Source organism: Pelobates fuscus, chromosome 1 (assembly GCF_036172605.1).
Source record: "Pelobates fuscus isolate aPelFus1 chromosome 1, aPelFus1.pri, whole genome shotgun sequence".
Classification (NCBI taxonomy): domain Eukaryota; kingdom Metazoa; phylum Chordata; class Amphibia; order Anura; family Pelobatidae; genus Pelobates; species Pelobates fuscus.
In genome coordinates, this window is record NC_086317.1 from 208058499 (window position 1) to 208079788 (window position 21290).

At 39.2% G+C, this 21290-nt stretch overlaps 1 protein-coding gene across 1 annotated transcript in view; it reads left to right on the plus strand.

Annotated features, from left to right (window-relative positions):
- The window catches only part of DNAJC8 (DnaJ heat shock protein family (Hsp40) member C8), a 38588-nt gene extending 19370 nt beyond the window's left edge, over positions 1 to 19218 (plus strand). The window contains exons 7-9 of the mRNA XM_063444456.1: positions 15117 to 15208; positions 16315 to 16390; positions 18811 to 19218. Coding sequence (XP_063300526.1) covers positions 15117 to 15208; positions 16315 to 16390; positions 18811 to 18936 — 294 coding nt within the window. The 3' untranslated portion in view covers positions 18937 to 19218. The remainder of the gene's footprint in view (positions 1 to 15116; positions 15209 to 16314; positions 16391 to 18810) is intronic.
- Positions 19219 to 21290: the final 2072 nt, after the last annotated feature.

Genomic DNA, 21290 nt, shown 5'->3' on the forward strand with positions numbered 1-21290 from the left:
TTTTTGTTTTTTTTTTTGCCAAAATCATTGCGCTTAACCGGTGTTTGTTTATTTTTTTTAAATATATGTTGAGAAACTAGCTTGTACCATATCCAGACAGCTTTTGGGGATTTTAAGTGGTATCAACATGAATAGATTAGGACCATTTAGGTACTATATATGAATTGACAATACTAATCCTGCCAAACCATGATGATTCCACAGACTGGCAATCCTTCAAAGTCTTGTTGACATACTTTAATAGTTTCAAAACATTGATCTCCATTGTCTTTTCCACCCTTGCTGGTATAGTTATTCCTTAGTAATTAAATTATTTTTGTCCAGATTAAATCAAAATGTTTAAGATTTTCAGTTGTCATTGTCTACATTGATAGTTAAAGCAGTCGTTTTTGACACATTTATTTTATAATTTGATAAAGCATGTATTTATTTTATTTCCTGCATTAAACAAGGAAGGGAAGTTGTTGGCGATGTTAAAGAAATCAAAGTACCATTAGCATATAAAGAAATCTTAATATCTTATTCTTTAACACAAAAACCTTTTATCTCCTTATTCTCTCTGATGTTTATCGCTAAAGTCTCAACCGACAAGATATACAACAACGGGGACAGGGGAAATCCCTTGTACGATTTCTTAAGTCGAGCCATAATGCACAAATATTAGCACCTATGGTTCTAGCTGAGGGATTAGAGTATAGGGACATTATGGCTCCATGAATCCATCCCTCTAGACCAAAAGATTTTAAAACATTATCTAGGTAACCCCCGCTGACCCTGTTGAAGGCTTTTTCAGCATCTAACGACAGGGCCAGCACTATGGCTAGACTGATCCAATGTTTCCAAAATTCTTCTAGTGCAATTACTTGAGGATCTATTTGGTCTAAATGTACAATTTTTTTTTTTTATGATTTAATTCATTCTGCCAATATGGAGGCATATATTTTCATATTGGTGTTAATGATATTGGCCTATAATTACTCACATCTGCTGGATTTTTGTTGGGTTTTAGTATAGGCAGAAGATTTGCTTGCAATAACTTTTTTTTTTTTCTTGTAGCAATTTCATTGAACAAGGCCATTGGGGGTTGAATCAGTGCTATTTTAACCCCTTAAGGACCAAACTGATGGAATAAAAGGGAATCATGATATGTCATGTGTCCTTAAGGGGTTAAATATTTCATAATAAAGATTACTATGTAACATATATATATATATATATATATATATATATATATATATATATATATATATATATATATATATATATATATATATAGTGTGTATGTATGTATGTGATAAATCTTTACCTTTTTTTTTTCCTATTGAATTTTTCCATTTATTAAATAGCCTCTAATGACTGCCTTATACGAACACCAGATTAGAGTTAGATCGTTCTGTCGTATTATTTTCTTCATAAAAAAAAATTTGATAGTTTAATTAGTTTGTCTTTATTTTTTTATTTTTTATTATTGCATCATCCAGTCTCCATGTAGATCTACCCATAATTGGAGATTTACCAAACTCTACTATAACAAAGCTATGGTCTGACCGTGTATTGTCTTTAATTAGAAATGTATTTATTTTACGTATAGTTTGCTTTCACCAGGCACATATCCGTTCTTGAGTATGAACCATGCACTTTTGATAGGTGAGTATAATCTCTCCCTTCTGGGTGCATAGTTCTCCAAGCATCATATAATTAAAATCTTCTGCACATACCATTTAGTTTCATTGATTATGTGAAGTTGTAAGTAAAGTGTGTGTTGCAAGTTTAAGTAGCCACAGGATGGTGCTATTGATAGTTGGTACGCTATCCTTTTCATGGGATACTTCTTGGTCAAGTCATATATTGGTTTAACATGGCATGGTAGAATTGGATCTGAAATAGGGATCCAGTTTTACTTGCAGTTAAATCTGTGGGGGGAGAATTGTGTGAATTAATTTTATTACTGTTTATATGTTCTCTATACTAAATCAACATGGGAATATTTAAATACTCATGTATACACTCACAAGGCTGCCAAGTAACATTAGTATAGAACAGAGAGAGACAACCTTAGGCACTCTCTATATGTTGTGTACTACATTGCCCATAATCATCTTACAGCCATAATGCTGACAAAGCATCTGGGGAGATGTAGTTTAAAAGGCCAAAGGTTGCCTACCCCTGGTATAGAGAATATTACTTCGGAAGATCAAAAGACCTGTTATTGTGCTTTTACAAAACGTTGGTTTTCGCTGCTGGTTTAGTATTTGTTTAAAGGGACACTCCAGGCACCCAGACCACTTCTGCTCATTGGAGTGGTCTGGGTGCCAACTCCCACTACCCTTAACCCTGCAAGTGTAATTATTGCAGTTTTTCATAAACTGCAATATTTACATTGCAGGGTTAACTCCACCTCTAGTGGCTGTCTATTAGACAGCCACTAGAGGTCACTTCCTAGTTTCTAGCACAGGTTTCCTGTGCTAGAGCGTCGCTGGACGTCCTCACGCTGTGTGAGGACCTCCAGCGTCGCTCAAAACCCCATAGGAAAGCATTGAAATGATTTTTCAATGCTTTCCTATGGGGAGACGTAATGCGCATGCGCGGCATTTCCACGCATGCGCATTAGGTCTCCTCGGCCGGTGAGCGAGATTAGTCTCGCCCACCGGCCGACGTAATCACAAGGAGGAGCGAGGCGGAGACAGCGGCGAGGGACATCGCCGCTGTCCCAGGTAAGTGACTGAAGGGGTTTTCACCCCTTCAGTAACCGGGGATTGGTGGGTGGGAGGGAGAGGGACCCTCCAGTGCCAGAAAAACGGATTGTTTTTCTGGCACTGGAGTTTCCCTTTAAGCTTATCTTTCTTTTCAATTGTGCATCTCTGCTTTTGTACCCAGTGTAATTCTGATACTCCTGAACAGGGATGTGCAAGCAGTTAAATTGTATTCTCGCAGGAAAAAATAGATCTTAGAAAGAAAGGTCCAATGTTTATTTTCTTCAGGAACTAATGCAGTTAACATTAAGAAAGCGAGAAATTAGTTAACCCCTTATGAATATGACTTTCATTTGATATCCTATATGTATACATAAAGTAATATTAAACAAAACTATTTAACTATTTTAAAAATGGGGAAGAATTAACAAAACAAACCAAAATACTTTTTTTTTTTTTTCTCCATTTTACATGTAACAATTTCTACACCAAGTGCAGGTAAATAAAACTATCTCAAAATAACGAACTAAAAAAGACTGGACATAACCCATTTTGAATACCCTGGATTGTTTACTTTTGCAAATGGTATGCCATGATCGGGGGTCATTATTATTCCTGGGCTGCCATATGATCTCAAAGGCAACATAGGCCCAGCAAACTAATCTGGCAAATTTTAATATGCAAAAACTCAAATTGGCAAGTCCTAGATTTGACCCTGTAACTTTCCAAAACACCATAAAACCTGTAGATGGGGGTACATTTGTACTCATGAGACATTGCTGAACACAAATATGAGTGTTTTAAAGCAGTAAAACGTATAATGACAATGATATTTTTGTGCAAAAGAAATGCAAGAATACAAATATAAACATTAACTTTGGCCAGGGTTTGTGACTAAGTGGCTACTAAAAAAGATTGGACATATGCCTCATTTTGAATTCCCTGGATTGTTTACTTTTACAAATGGCATGCCACGATGGGGTTCATTTTCATTCCTCGCCTGCCATACGGTCTTGTATATTTCCAAAACATCATGAAACTTGTACATGGAGGACATTGTATGCTGTGATGTCCCACAGGTACAACAAAAATGTATATTCCTGCACTAAAAGCTAACCGTATTATGACATTGACCATTAAAATGCCAGGCAAAACTTGGAAAAGAACATTGCATTTTTACGGAAATAATTTTTTTTCTTAATTTATTCATATTAATTTGTAATCCATATATAAATAATTGTGTAATGAAAGCCCTTAATTTAATATGAATGAGGTAAATTATAATTGAACAGACATATAGCTCAAATTCAAGGTTTTGTTTTGGTCAGAAATTGTACTCCATACTTAAAGGGACAATATTGTCACCAGAACAACTACAGGTTATTGAATTTGTTCTGGTGAATAAAATAATTACCTTCAGGCTTTTTGCGGTATACACGGTCTTTTCAGAGAAAATGTAGTGTTTACATTTCAGCCCAGTGATAACTTTACTGGCCACTCCTCAGATGGCTGTTGGAGATCCTTCCTGGGTCATGGCTGCCTAAAATGCATCCAAACATTCAGTATCTCCTCCGTCTGCATGCAGACACTGAACTTTCCTCATAGAAATTCATTGATTCAATTCATCTCTATGAGGAGATGCTGATTAGCCAGGGCTGTGTTTGAATTGTGCTGGCTCTGCCCCTGATCTGCCTCCTTGTCAGTCTCAGCCAATCCTATGGGGAAGCATTTTGATTTGATCAGGCCACCACTTCTGATGATGTCAGTTCACAGGCAGAGGCAGCAGCTTCAGACTTGAATACAAGTAAGAGTTTACTATCTAAAGGCGGCTAGATAGTGGTTTTAACCCTATAGGGTCAGGAATACATGTTTGTGTTCCTGACCCTATAGTGCTCCTTTAAGGGGTTAAATGAAGACTATAGCGCTAGGAATGTAAATGTATTTCTGTGAGACCATCCTATTAATTTCATTGGGAGCCACTCTAGTTGCTGTCTGAGTGACAGCAATGTTTTTACTTGAAGGCTTAAAACTACAGGAACATGGCACCCAAGCATGGACACTAGTCACCAAAACAACTTTAGCTTAATTAAGCCGTTTTGGTGTGTAGATCTATCCTCTGAAGTTTCACTGCTCAATTCTCTGCCATTTTGGAGTTAAATCACTTTAATTTCTATTTATGCAGCTGTTGCCACACCTTTAACCCCTTAAGGACCGGCCTGTTTTTGCGATGTTTGTACGTTAAGGACCAGAGCAGTTTTAACACTTTTGTGGTGTTTGTGTTTAGCTGTAATTTTCCGCTCTCTCATTTACGGTTCCCATACAAGTTATATATTGTTTTTTTCACAACAAGAAGGGCTTTCTTTATATACCAGTATTTATATTATGTCATATATTGTATTTAAAAAAAATAAAAATAAAATATGGTGAAAAATAAAAAAAAAAACATGTTTTGGGACTTTTACTTGAAAAATCTTTTACTTATCTACAAAAGCTAATGAAAAAAACTGCTAAATAGATTCAAAATTTTGTCCCGAGTTTAAAAACACCCAGTGTTTACATGCTTTGCTTTTTTTTTGCAAGTTATAGGCCTATAAATACAAGTAGGAAATTGCTGTTTCAATATATATATATTTTAAATGTATCAATAGTGACATTGTTACACCGTTATCTGTCATAAATCCCCGAAACACACCTAACATGTACATATTTTTTAAAGTAGACAACCCAGGGTATTCAAAATGGGGTATGTCCAGTCTTTTTTAGTAGCCACCTAGTCACAAACACTGGCCAAAGTTAGCATTTATATTTGTTTGTGTGTTAAAAATGCAAAAAACGCTAACTTTGGCCGGTGTTTGTGACTAAGTGGCTACTAAAAAAGGCTGAACATACCCCATTTGCAATACCTTGGGTTGTCTTCTTTTGCAAATGGTATGCCATCATGGGGCTAATTCTCATTCCTTGGCTACCATACGCTCTCAAAGGCAACCTAACCAATCTGACAAATTTCAATATAAAAAAAAAAAAATAATAAAAAGTAAAATCAAGCCTTATATTTGACCCTGTAACTTTCACAAACACTATAAAACCTCTACATGTGGGGTACTGTTATACTCAGGAGACTTCGCTGAACACAAATATTAGTGTATCAGAACAGTAAAATATATCACAGCAATAATATCCTCAGTGAAAGAGCTGTTTGTGTGTGAAAAATGCAAAAAACTTCACTTTCACTGACAATATCATCGCTGTGATATGTTTTACTGTTTTGAAACACTAATATTCGTGTTCAGCGAAGTCTCCCGAGTAAAACAGTACCTCCATGTACAGGATTTAGGGTGTCATAGAAAGTTACAGGGTTAAACACAGTGCTAGCAAATTAAATTATCTGGACTTTTGGCCTGGGTTGGCAGGCAGTAGAGCCCGGTGCTTGTCAAGCATGTAGAATATAACAAAGTAGTAGAAGATAGCACTTCAAAGAAATATGTAGTGAAAAATAACTTCGCTTTTATTCAGCAACCGCCACTAAATATCAACGTTTCAGTTCTTGTGCAGAAACCAACACATCTATAATAATAAATTACAAATTACATAAGTACATTGTATTAGGTACAGGTGGTGCTTACCCCTTTCCCATTGGTGTCCCCATGGAGATTCTCAGAAAGAACGCCAGAAAAATGCGGTAAGAATTAGCCTCTGTGTCTGTATTCTGCAGCTGGATCAGCTTTGCAGTCAGACCTCGCGTTCCAGTGAGTGACGTAACCGTCAGCTGGACCGCGATAGGGTTTGTTGATATGTTGCCATAGCAACATGTTGCTTCGTGTCTGGCTGGGCAGGGATATTCAGTGTGTGGGAGGGGAGAAGTGCGATCGGTAAACATTGCCGGTCACAAAACGTAATGTTCAGTGTCAGCAGGAGGCTGAAACGAAAAATAATGGCAAGATGATCCTAGGTGCTGTACATAGCACATGTAGAGGATCTATGCAAAGTGTAAAGTAAGGGCTCTATGCTCCTATTGTAAAGAAGGAGTCCAGGGGATGAGGGTGAAACCGGAATGCAGATCTCATCAGAAGTCAGAATACTCTGATGTGTTCATATTGGCTAGCTGATGTGGATGTAAATGTTGATGTGAATATGTTAATAGGAATATATTAAGATGAATATATTAAGAGGGAGGAGTCGGAAGATACAGTGTTGGTTGACAGTGCTGATTGTATCTGTATATGAGGAAAATATGTTACAATAATACACATGCTTATTCCCTTCTAAGAGTCCTATTATTACGTCTGAGTCAAATCATGCTATATCATATATAATCAAAATCAAAACTTTGTTAGTCTAAGAAAAATCATAATGTCCAGATGTGTAAGATGAACATATGTATAAACTGTGTAATGCAGTGCATATAAATACTGTTCACAGGGCGGAGTGAGGACAATTTAAAAAGGTCTTAGTTGCATCACTGACCAATGGTAAAAAGAATTCAATAGCCAAACATAGTTCCTAGATAGTACAAATGTTAATAGACATTAATGTCCAAAATATAGATATAGTCAATGTATTCAGTAATGTCCACTATAATTTATAGGTGATATCCAAGGTCAAGAACTGGTATCGCTCTCTGGGGCCGTCCGCTCAAAGGAAGATACCCAATGTGTATTTTTCATTTAATCCTTTGGGTTGAACTGTGTCAAGCGTTCTAATCCAAAAAAGTTCTCTTTGTAACAGGAGCTTCTTACGGTCCCCACCCCTAAGGGGTTGTGGGATATGGTCAATTGCCAGGAATTTAATTGTAGGAAGAGGATAGTTATGTTCCAGGAAATGTTTTGCAACTGGCAGATCTGAACCCTTGTCCCTGTATGCAATATGGATGCTTGATCGATGGTTGCGTATTCTCTCGCGTAGTGGTAAGTCGGTCTTTCCCACGTATGCCAAGCCACAGGGACACCCCAATTTGTAAACGACTAAGTCACTTGTACAGGTTAATCTGTGCCTTATGAGGTACTTCTTGCCTGTGTGTGGGTGAGTAAATGATTTACTGGGGATCATATGGCTGCATGTTACGCAGCCCAGGCATCTGTAGCACCCCAAGTTTTGGTGGGTGTTTGGTTGGCTGTAACAATGCGTAGGGTCGGTTTTGACCAGAAGGTCCCTTAAATTGCTGCCCCTTCGATAGCACATCATTGGGCGCTGTTGAAATGCTGGTGGGAGACTGGTGTTGTTCTGCAACATTCTCCAATTCCGATCTACCGATTGTTTAATGTCATTGGATATGGTGGTGTAGGTTATGGGGAAGACTAGTCTTTCAATTTTTTCTGTACGTTGTGTTGGTGTTTTATAGCATCTGTATGTGTATGTGTATATATATGTGTATGTGTATATATATGTGTGTATATGTATATATGTATGTGTATAATATATATATATATATATATATATATATATATATATATACACACACGTGTGTGTGTGTGTGTATATCCTGACGAAAGTTCTGTAATAGAACTGAAACGTTGATACTTTGTGGCAGTTGCTGAATAAAAGCTGTTATTTTTTTTTCACCATACCCTTATGAAGTCCTTGGAGTGCTATTTTCTACTTTCCTGTTTTTATCATTTTGCTTTATCAGCACCGGGCTCTAATATAAGACTACTGGAGTGCAAGTATTTGGACATTTTATATATATATATATATATATATATATATCTATCGGTATTATTAACAATAATCAGCATGGTTTTATGAAACATAGGTCATGTCAAACCAACCTAATTGCATTCTACGAAGAAGTAAGTAGAAGTATGGATCAGGGTGTTGCAGTGGATGTGATCTACTTGGATTTTGCCAAGGCATTTGATACGGTTCCTCACAATAGGTTAGTCTTCAAACTAAAAGAAATTGTTCTAGATGAATATTCTTGTTCTTGGGTAGAACATTGGCTTAAGGATAAAGTACAACGAGTTGTAATTAATGGTAATTTTTCAGGCTGGACAAAAGTGGTAAGTGGTGTCCCTCAGGGTTCTGTTTTGGGACCACTTCTATTTAACATATTTATAAATGATCTTGAAATATGCATTGAAAGCCATGTATCAGTGTTTGCAGTTGACACCAAACTTTGTAAAGTAATAAAACGTGAGCAGAATATTGCTTTGCTGCAGAGGGATTTGGATAGATTGGGGGACTTGGCACTAAAATGGCAGATGAAATTTAATGTAGAGAAATGCAAAGTTATGCACTTCGGGGTTAAGAATGCACAAGCAACTTACACACACTAAATGGTAGTGAATTAGGGATAACCACACACGAGAAGGATTTGGGAATTGTTATAGACAACAAATTAGGCAGCAATATGCAATGTCAATCTGCAGTTGCTAAGGCCAGTCTTGTGTAAATAGGGGCATAAATTCTCGGGATGAAAATATAATTTTGCCTCTTTATAAATCGCTGGTAAGACCACACCTTGAATATGCTGTGCAATTTTGGGCGCCTGTTCTAAAGAAAGATGATATGGCACTAGAAAAAGTGTAGAGACGAGCTACAAAATTGATAAAAGGAATGGAGCATTTTAGTTATGAAGAAAGGTTAAAAAAATTAAATCTGTTTAGTTTGGAAAAACGGCGCATGAGAGGGGATATGATAACTTTATACAAATATATTCGGGGCAAGTACAAACCTTTATCTGTAAATCTATTCATAAACAGGGCTATACATAGGACACGAGGTCACACATTTAGGCTGGAAGAAAGGAGATTTAATCGAAGGCAAAGAAAAGGTTTTTTTACAGTAAGAGCAATAAGGATATGGAATTCTCTGCCTGAAGAGGTGGTTTTGTCAGTCACTACAGATGTTTAAACTGCAATTGGATAAATACTTACAAAAACATAACATACAGGGATATAATTTCTAATTAGTGGGGTAATAGCTTCTTGATCCAAGGAGACATCTGACTGCTATTCTGGGGATTTTTTTTTTCCTAGTTTGTGGCAAAATTGGAAGTGCTTCAGACTAGGTTTTTTGCCTTCTTTTGGATCAACAGCAACAACATATGTGAGGAAGGCTGAACTTCATGGACGCAAGGCTCTTTTCAGCTATGTAACTGTGTGTGTATGTATATTTATTTTTTAATTCTGCGTGCATATTTATGTAATATTTTTACATAATTAAGTAATTTTATTGATTGCAATTTGGGGGGCCTGCCTGACAACCCAGGCAGAAAGTCCAGAGAATTTAATTTGCTAGCACTATTTGTAACCCTGTAACTTTCCAAGATACTCTAAAACATGGACTTGGGGGGATACTGGTTTACTCAGTAGACTTTGCTGAACACAAATATTAGTGTTTCAAAACAGTAAAACATATCACAGCGATGATCTTATCAGTGAACTTGAAGTTTTTTGCAATTTTCACACACAAAAGGCACTTACACTGATGATATTGTTGTAATACGTTTTACTGGTTTTAAACACTAATATTTGTGTTCAGCGAAGTCTCCCGAGAAGAACAGTACCCCCCATGTACAGGTTTTATAGTGGTTTTTGAAAGTTACAGGGTCAAATATAAGGCCATTTTTTCACATTTAAATTTGCCAGATTGGTTATGTTGCCTTTGAGAGCGTATGGTAGCCCAGGAATCAGAATTACCCCCATGATGGCATACTATTTGCAAAAGAAGACACCCAGGGTATTGCAGATTGGTTATGTTCAGTCTTTTTTAGTAGCCACTTACTCACAAACACTGGCCAAAGTTAGCGTTCGTAATAGTTTTTTGAATTTTTAGCACAAACAATAAAGACTAAGTGGCTACTAAAAAAGAATGGACATACCCCATATTGAATACCCTGGGTTGTCTACTTTTCAAAAAATATATAGGGGTACATTACATTGGCTGGCTTCAAAAATGTCCCAAATAAGACCTGGGTGCACGATAAGACCTGGGTGCCCAGCTGTGAAAATTTCAAGTTGGAAAACTGGAATGCGCACACTCCAAATAAGGTCTTTTAGCCCCCAGAGAACCCAACACACCTAGCCATGGTACTATCACTGTACTCAGATATTGCTGAACACATATTTGGGTGTTCTTTGGCAGTAACCCTTAAAGTTCTCAGTACATGTATTCTTAAATTGCCATGTGTGTCAAAAAAATCACCAATTATTATTATTTTTGTAATTTGGCATAAAGTGGTGGTAAAATGGTTGCACGACAAAGAGTCAAAATACCCCAAGTTTAATACCTTAGGTTGCCTTCTTTTAAAAATATATACATGTGAAGGGTTATTCAGGGATTCCTGACAAATGTCAGTGTTACAATGTAACTTGCATTCAATTTGGAAAAAAAGGTTTGGAAATGGCAAAGTGCAACTTGTACTTACTTATGGCCCTGTAACTTGCAAAAAAAAAAAAGCTAAGAACATGTTAACATTTGGGTATTTCTAAACTCAGGACCAAATTTAGAAACTACTTAGCATGGGTGTTTTTTGGCGTTTGTAGATGCGTAAAAGATTTTGGGGGTCAAAGTTAGAAAAGGTGTGTTTTAAACTAAAAAAATTATATATATATATATATATATATATAATTTATATTAAATTATATGATGAAAATAATGGTATATTTATAAAAAACATTTAATGGCGAGAAAATGGTATATAATATGTGTGGGTACAGTAAATGAGTAAGAGGAAAATAACAGCTAAACACAAACACTGCAGAAATGTGAAAAAAGCCCTAGTCCTTAACGGTAAGAAAATTGAAAGTCTGGTCACTAAGGGGTTAACTAAATACAGGATACTCCTGCAGGGTCGAGCAAGCCAATGACCGAAAGGAGATAAATTCAAAATTAAATAAAGTTGCAATAAAGGAAGGGTAAACATTAGAAAACTCTTTACAGAAAGTGTTTAGGAAGCCTGTGTAAGTCACCTGCAAGAAGGTGTGCCTAAGGCAGGGTTCAACAAATCCCAGGTCACCATGGCAACTAAGAATTGTGTCCTGGCACCTGGGTTTTGTCAGCCCTACACCTTGCAGGCGGGCCGGCATGGGGAGAGTGGAGGCGGGTCTGGCTGCGAGGGAGGGAGCTGTGATCTGCCTGCTTTGCTCCTTCGCACAGTTTAGTGATGCCGGGAGCCGGAATATGACGTCATTCCGGCCCCGGCATCATTAAACTGTGCAATGGAACAGAAGAGGGAGATCACAGCATCCCCAGGGGACAAACTAGGACTATAGCTGAGGTAGGTTTTGTAATTAAACGGTGTGCTTAGAAAGTAAGACAAGGGGGCGTGGCCTAACCTCGGAGCGAGCTGGACGTGGGTGCGTGAAGCTCCGCTCCACTAACACTGCATTAAGCCTACATAAGCGAAAATAAATTAGACACCTACCTGAATATGGACAAATGGAACCCCAGGAAAGTGCCCAAGAGGGGTACAGAGACCTGGGCTTCTGTTATCGACTTGCTGACCGCATCCAAGGCGGGTGCGCCGACGGACCAAGATTGCAGCGGGGTAGGCCATAATTCAACCACAGCCTCTCCGCAGAACCCTACGGATCCGGGATCACTCAAGTGTGACACCGCACAGATATTGGAGAAGCTCGCTGAAGTGAAAACCGTCTTAGCGGGAGAGATCGTGAGATCAACGTCTGTCCTGCAAAGCGAGATCTCATATGGAGGAACAGACATCACGCTGTACCAGGACCTGGCCCCCAGCACACTTCAACGCCGGAGGAACTGGAAACCGATCACCGAGGCACTACGCAGGGCAGAGATCCGATATGCATGGGGGTTTCCCTTCAGATTGATGGCGTTTTGAGATGGCGTGACCCACAGCGTTTCTTCAGAGATCTGGGCCTGGAGCATCCACGGGGCCTGCCTATCACCTTGGTTCCCGTGGAAGAATTACAACCGCTTCCAACAGTGGCAACATACCTGAGCCGGAGACCATGGAGGCTGGCAGAGGGTATCGTATATGTCTAATGACAGTGTATATATAGCGGGGGGGGGGGGGGGGGGAGAGGTACGGGGGATATAGCGGACTGTTGGAATGGGGGACCCTGGTTGGGGGACACATAGATACGGGGAAGGGTTGCTCCGCAGGGGACGGGACGATAGGTTGGGCGGCTGTTATGGTTACGGGATATACCGGAATGCATACTCATACCCGGGAGTTCGGCTTAATTTAAAGGGGAAAGAGCGTCAACAAATCGTACAAAAAAACAAAAGAAGAAGAAAAAAAAATTCACGGGACTTTGAAATGGCCCATCCGGATGGCTGGACTATGGACCATTGGCTACAAATGCTACTTCTGAAAGATGGGGTCTCCCCTTTCGGGTGATTCTTGGTGGCATGGGTGACAAGCCTACATGGTGCCGGCGACGCCTGGCGGAGAAGGCAGGGGCGTCTCGTATGCATCCCAGTGGTGGCGGGGTGGGGAAGGTGGAGTGCTGTCCGGCATGGATGCATCGGTTGCCGCCTTCGGGCCTGGGATCTATGTGCCGGAGGTACTCATTTCCTTGCCCCGGGGAAGGATTTTTAAAGGATATCGTGATGTATATGTTCTGCTAACTCATGTCTGGTACCTCATATGGGTGGAGGGGACGATGAATAGGAGAGTGAGACAACGTGAACGTTAGGTGGAATTAGGGGGGATGGGAATACAGAACCGATTGACCACGTTCTGGGTCCCCAAGCCACATGGTGATGGCAGAGTTTATAACAAACACGCAAATGTGCAGCTCCTCTACTTAGGCGTTAAAGTACCACCCCCACCCCCACCCCGGAACAACCCCCCCAAGCAGGGGGACACCCTACATAAATAGAGGAAAAAAGAGGGTTTTTGGTGGGCGGATGGGCCGTGACATATAACTTAAGTTGAGCTACTCCGGGCAGCGCCCCTGCACATGTCCCACTCGGGACTGTCCCATCGCCCGCTGGAGTTCGGACAGCACCCTTGGATGCCCAGTCAAATTGTCAACACAGAGAGCCTTTCCAGGAGACTCCCATACCCCTGACTGAAGCTAGTGGAATGCTATCGGCCCCCCATCCACATAGGATTTCTCCCTGTACCCCCCCCCCCCCCAAAATCAAATCAAATCAAATTTATAAAAAACGGATTACCCGCCACCCAAGTTGTTTATGTTTATGGGTCTCCTCCCCCCCCTTATTTAGTCTCATCCCCCCCCCCCCCCCCAAATATATATATATTCGATATGAAAAGGACTTCGTATAAGGTGAAAAAATAAACTTGGCTTTATTCAGCAACTGCCAAAAGTGATCGACGTTTCAGTCCTTTGTCAGGACTTTCATCAGGATACAAATAAATCCATAAAAAAAAACCCGCCCCCCCCACGAAAAAATACAATAAAAATAAAAAAAAGAGAAAAAAAAACCTAAAGAAGTTTGCATATAAACCACCAAGAGGGGGGATCGTTCATTCATCCAATTCATTCAATCTGTATTGTATAACGGAGTTCCATAGTTCTAGTTTGAAGTATGTATGAATATGAAACAGGTCAGTGTCCTATGTCAATTTTTTTCATGTTGTTAAATGCGTTGCAGTGTTAAAAGGTACTGGCATATGGTCCACAGTGGTTCACGGGCGCTGAGCGCCGGTGGACGGCCAGACCGTATTCCCCGAAAAAGTCTGGCGAGTAGTAAGACCAGACGGTTTAATTTGTCTTTCCAGTGCAAGTTATGTTTTAAAAAAAATAAAAAAGTTAAAAAAAAAAAGGGCTCCTAACTTTTTTAGCTGACTTTTTTAGCTGACTAGATTTCAAACAAATTTGTCAAGCCCTGGCCTTGGGTAAGTAATTTTAACTCCTAAATGACAGAATTGAACAGTGAGAATGCAAGTTCATGATCTAAACACCAAAACTGCTTCATTAAGATAATTTTGTTAACTATAGTGTCATTTTGAGTGGTTTGGGCGCCTATAGTGCCTCTTTAATATTTTTATTTTGATCCCTCCTTTGCAACATGCATGTATTATGTACTTTAAAAAAAAAAAAAATTACTGCTTTACATGTTTTTGTGACCGCTGTAGAAACACACAGCTGAACAAAAAAATTCACAATCCCTTGTTGTGCCCATAAGCGCAGTGCTTATGGCATACACTCATAATGGTTTGGTTTCCTGGTTTGGTGAAAGTGTACTACAGAAGCTGTAAAGCTACAATGGGGAAGAAGTGTGGTTAACTACTTCATGGAGTGTCTCTTTAACTAAATTACTAGTGTTTTGCTAATAGCTATAAAACATGACTTTCCATTCAGAATTGTATTTGCTACATTTTACACTTTAATAAATGATGTTGGACTAGCATAGTCTAAAATGCCAGGCGGTTGTGACACTTTCAAAAAACTTTACATTTAAAAATACATTTTTTGTCTTATTGCAGTTTGCAAAGCTGCTTCATAGGTGCATTTATCACGCTGGTTTTTGTTGCAGTTCAAACAGGCTGTGTACAAACAAACTATGAAACTCTTTGCCGAGTTGGAAATCAAACGGAAAGAAAGAGAGGCAAAAGAAATGCATGAAAGGTTTGTATCTGAATTTTCTGGGTTACACAATTCGAAGGCTCTGGTGCTATTAGTAAAGAGCAGTTCTGAGCCAGAATTCTAAAAGTGGATAACTCACATTAATCAATGGAATGGTTTTCTGCTTCATCACTTTTAGAACTCTGGCCTAAATTGCTCTTTATACATATACATTTCTATATATTGCAACATTTAAGATGAGGTGCTTCTAACTACATTCTATGTCTGTTTTTAAAGCGTCACTGTTACCCCCTTGCAAAATGAGTATTTCATAAAGATAGAAAGTTAATGAAATAGTCATATGAACGGTGTTGGTATTTCACTGAAATTCCAATACAGTCAAGAGATATACTGAGACAAAATAGGGACTACTTTCTCCTTCTGACACTTCTAGACACTGGGCCACCTACCGCAGCCAAGTCTTATTTAGGCTGCAGGGAAATTAGCTTTCTGTGGATCTCAAACTAGTTTGATACCTGAGCAGGGATTAATGAAAGGCAAGCTATTGAGATTCTCTGTTTTCGCTCTATGTAACTCCTCATGTCTCTCTATACAACCTCTCCTTAAAACTCCTATATTTTTATATAACCTCTCTATATCTCCTTATTTTTCTCCATATAACCTTTCTCTATCTCTATGTAGCCTCTCCCTATAACTCCTCCTCCTCCTCTCTCTATATAACCTCTATATATTCCTCTTATCCCTCCATAAAACATCTCCCTATAACTCCTATCTCTCTATAACCACTTATTATAACTCCCCCTATCTCTCCATAAAACCTCTCACTATGTCCTCTATCTCTCCATATAGCTGCTCCCTATAACTCCTCCAATCTCTCTGTATAACCTCACTATAACTATCTCTTTTTATATAGGCTCTACCTGTAACTCTTACTTTTATTCCCATATGACCTCTCCCCTAGAAGTACCTGCTATCTCCCCACATAACCTTCACTTTTAATTCTTCCTACATTTCCATAGGACTTTTCCCACCAAAGTCCCTATGTCTACAATGTCTCCTGCTTCTTCACATATAAAAGTAGCTTCTTTTTATCCATGTAATGATTTCTTAATACTGTCACACAGTGATTTATTTTTCATTCTTCTCAGAAAAAGGCAGAGAGAAGAGGAAATAGAAGCCCAAGAAAGAGCTAAACGGGACAGAGAGTGGCAGAAAAACTTTGAGGTACAATTTTGTGCATTGCTTTGAAAGCTATAATAGAACGTACAAATGTGAAATGAGAAGTATGCCAAACAAGATGTAGGTTGCTATATTAAACAGCTGTTTAGGTCTTGCTTTTTATTATGAAATACAATCCTTTTCATTGATTCTGTATAACTGATAGGAAAAAATACTTTGTTAGCCATCCACCACAGCTGTTCTGCTACTACTCAGCCTGGCGGTTAACTATTCTCTTATTGGTGGTGATATAGGCAGGATCTATGGATGGAAGACAAGGAAGAACGTTCAATCTATGCCACTAATGTCTGGAAATAACCCAGTTGATTTTGTACCACACTTATATAGCTGTTTTCGTATTTTTTTTTTAAATCCGCTCTCCCAGTGCCATAGGCCACCTTTCCACATCATGTAGTGATCTTATGATGGCATGGTGCCTGTTTGGCTTCTTTTTTCACTACGGGGAGTACCAAGAGCTAAAGTATTGGAAGATTAAACTCTGGCACTGGAATACAGACTTTGGAGTTAAACTCTAAAGGTGAGCCAGTGCCAGACACCACCTGATACCATAACTTAATTTAGATTCCTTTAGCATTAACCATATACCAACACCCTCTAACCCTATTACACTAATTCTAATTGTATACCTACCTTACTCTTAAAGGAGCACTATAGTGTCAGGAATACAAATATGACCAGCCCTGCTCTGAAAAGATTTATTCTCATCTTTTCTCCCACGCTGCTCTGGCTCCTGCCTCAATCTTGATGATCTCAACCAATCTACTTTCACATAGGAAAGCATTGGGAGGCTTTCTTTGAATCTTTACCTATAGTTTTTGTTGCAGAGCTCCCTGTACTTGGCTGGGTACCTCTGCCAAGGACCGCTTCCTAGTTGGAACAGGGGAAAACCTTCTGCCCCAGTCACCGTGGCTTGACTGGTGTCCTCCTGCAGGCTCTCTATTCTGGAACAGGATAGGGTACCAGCTCTATTCCCTACTAGGGACTGGACGACACAGTCATGGGTGCTCTAGTCCTTACAAGGACTTTCCCCGCCAAATCCTCCACGAGCTGGAACAAGTTGCTAAGCAGCACTGTCCCCTCCCAGTTACTAGATGACACATAGTTCTGGGAGAACAACTGATTTTAATGAACTTCTGCCTTTTTATGCACAGACACCAGCAGGGGTTCTCCATTGTATTCCGCACAAGCCCCTCCCAGGAATCTCTGGGTCTGGGAGATAATTGCGTTAAAGACCGGTAAGCTAATTATCTCCCAGGAACAGAAGCCAAACACACAAATACAAAAATATAAAGTAACTCCATAAATATTGCATCGTTGAAAAGCCCTAATCTGAGCGCCCAAGTTGTCCAAATAGCGCTCAGATCCATGCAGTGTAGGGGAAACGCCACCATGTTAAAGTTCTGACAGGCCGCACACGGGATCCTATGCACAAAATAGTTCCAGGGCGTTTGATGCTTTTGACGGTCATATTGCGGGAGCTCTTGCGGCTGCAATTCGGGGTCCCTTGCCTGGCTCTTAGATAGTGTTTGTTCCCCTTAGTCTCAGGCACCTTCCCTCCAAAAAGCGCTCTTCTGCAAACCAAGTTGTCCGGGAACCGCATGGTCACCTCATGCCAAAAAGTTTCATAACATTCGCAGCTAAGTCCCACTGAGGTGACCATTTCTGCTCATACTAGTACTGATATCAGCAGGTGGATATCTAGCTGAAACTGAGCTTATGCAACTGCCATTACCTGTCTGTTTTTAGCATGACAGGGAGATCTCCAGCATGTTTTCCCTGCAGACCACACTGATTGTTACTGGGCACCTGGCAAAGCCCAGCACTGTGAGCAAGGATATAACACAGTTTGCATCAAAACCATAGGATGTGTCATTATGTCACACTTTCATTAAAGCCCATGCTTTGTAGGACTTAATGACATTTCCTAATGTTAAGGGGTTAATTGAGAAGTACTGTGAAAGCAAACGACAGGTTTAGGGGACAGCAATAGAGTCCTATTTAAATGAGCATTCAGTCTGGAGTAATCTGGGTCAAAGAACAGTTTATGCCAAATCATTCTAGATTGAATAAAAATATACATGTTTATGGTTTGGGGGTTAACTTGGTTAAAGGATTTTATTTTCCCTGTTTACCACTACTACCAAACTTCACAATACACATCTAGCATCAGAGCTCTGTGTCAACTGGTCCGACAGCTGATCAGTCAGTCTCCTAAAAAGTAGTAAATAATAACTTTTTGCTAAATTTACCAAGTGTAATGAATTTGAATCAATCTATAATGGCAATTTTTTATGACTTTGAGTCAGTGAATCTGAGTGACTTCATATTTATGTAGGCATGAACCTTTTCCCTTACTTTGCCTTTTCCCCATGTGACTTCACCACTCATCGTGTATTCTGTTTTAGGAAAGCCGTGATGGACGCGTGGACAGTTGGAGAAACTTTCAAGCCCACACAAAAGGAAAGAAGAAGGAAAAAAAGGCACGGACCTTTTTAAAACCACCCAAAGTGAAAATGGAGCAGAGAGAGTGACATTCCCCATCTGCATGGATAGATAAATTCCTCCTTGAGTTTTACAAACTACATATGCTCCCTCCTCATTGCTTCCCAGGAGTCTTTTTGACTAAGAATTACTCCATGATCCTCTTGTTTTTGTACAGTTACCACTATTACTTTTAACTTTTTTTTTTTTTTTCTTTTTTTCTTGCTGGGGGAGACATGCTTGTAATTTAATGTTTTGTACTTGGATAGTAAGTTTGTTGACAAACCTAATGTGCGATAGAACTGCGACATTAAAAGAATGTTTAAAGTCTGTATCTTGGTAAAAATGTCTAAACCCCTGGCTAAATATGTTGCATAGATTATCTTTCAGTGTGATCTTGTTGGCATAGCAACCGTAACCAAGTGTGTTCTGCAAATGCTTCTGCTTCTTTAGTTAGATGGTGCATTTTTATAAATACAAAAATTAGCTTTATTCTGTTGCTACCATTTTAATCCAATACTTGTGACATTTGATCAAATACACACTTCAGTATTCTACTACTAAACTGTAGTACAGTGCATAACCTTTTGTTTGAATGTGTGGCAACTGGTCTCTTCATAGATTCCAAACATAGTAATTTATAGAAAGGTATTACATAAATGCATGGCTATGGAATTAATGGCTACTTTACATGTGGCACCATTTGTACCCACATACAGGTATGTATAGCACATTTTATTAGGTTGTGCACCTCAGAATCCTTTTCCTATGTTATTGTTTAATGTTATTTAAGGTGAATATTTATGAAAAGGCTGAGTGTGTGGGGTGACTACAGGGTAAGTAGTGCAACTTTGACTAGTGTTCCTTTGTGTGGGTAACTTACTTTTGGGCAGTGGGAGCTATGTTCCACATTTATGGTGGTTGAGTGGAAGAAGCATTGTAAGGCAGATAAACATGGAAGCATTTCCATGTGGCAGTTTTTCACTCTTAAAGGAACACTATAGGGTCAGAAACACAAACCTGGCCTTATAGTGTTTAATCATAGAAACATAGAATGTGACGGCAGATAAGAACCATTCGGCCCATCTAGTCTGCCCAATTTTCTAAATACTTTCATTAGTTCCTGTCCTTATCTTATGCGTGCCTATCCCACGCATGCTTAAACGCCTTTACTGTGTTAACCTCTACCACTTCAGCTGGAAGGCTATTCCATGCATCCACTACCCTCTCAGTAAAGTAATACTTCCTGATATTATTTTTAAACCTTTGTCCCTCTAATTTAAGACTGTCCTCTTTTTGTGGTAGTTTTTCTTCTTTTAAATGTAGTCTCCTCCTTTACTGTGTTGATTCCCTTTATGTATTTAAATGTTTCTATCATAACCCCCTGTCTCGGCTTTCCTCCAAGCTATACATGTTAAGATCCTTTAACCTTTCCTGGTAAGGTTTATCCTGCAATCCATAAACCAGTTTAGTAGCCCTTCTCTGAACTCTCTCTAAAGAATCAATATCCTTCTGAAGATACGGTCTCCAGTACTGCGTACAATACTCAAAGTGAAGTCTCACCAGTGTTCTGTACAATGGCATGAGCACTTCCCTCTTTCTACTGCTAATACCTCTCCCTATACAACCAAGCATTCTGCTAGCATTTCCTGCTGCTTTATTACATTGTCTGCCTACCTTTTAAGTCATCAGAAATAATCACCCCTAAATCCCTTTCCTCAGATGTTGAGGTTAGGACTCTATCAAATATTCTGTACTCTGCCCTTTTTTTACGTTTTTATGTCCAAGATGCATTATCCTGCACTTATCCAAATTAAATGTCAGTTGCCACAACTCTGACCATTTTTCTAGTTTACCTAAATCATTTGCCATTTGGCTTATCCCTCCTGGAACATCAACCCTGTTACATATCTTAGTATCATCAGCAAAAAGACATACCTTCTGCAATATCACTAATAAAAATATTAAAGAGAATTAGTCCAAGTACAGATCCCTGAGGTACCCAACTGGTGACAAGCCCAAAATTCCATTGACTACAACCCTCTGTCGCTGGTCACTCAGCCACTGCCTTACCCATTCAACAATATTGGAATCCAAACTTAAAGATTGCAGTTTATTGATAAGCCTTCTATGTGCAACAGTGTCAAATGCCTTACTGAAATCTAGGTAAGCAATGTCTACTGCACCACCCTGATCTATAATTTTAGTTACCCAATCACAAAAAAAAAGGATTAGTTTTGGCATGATCTCCCTGAAGTAAACCCATGTTTTCTCTGATCTTGAAATCCACGTTTTTTTTTAGATGTTCAACAATCCTATCCTTTAACATGGTTTCCATTACTTTCCCCACTACTGAAGTAAGACTTACTGGCCTATAGTTGCCGACTCCTCCCTATTACCTTTC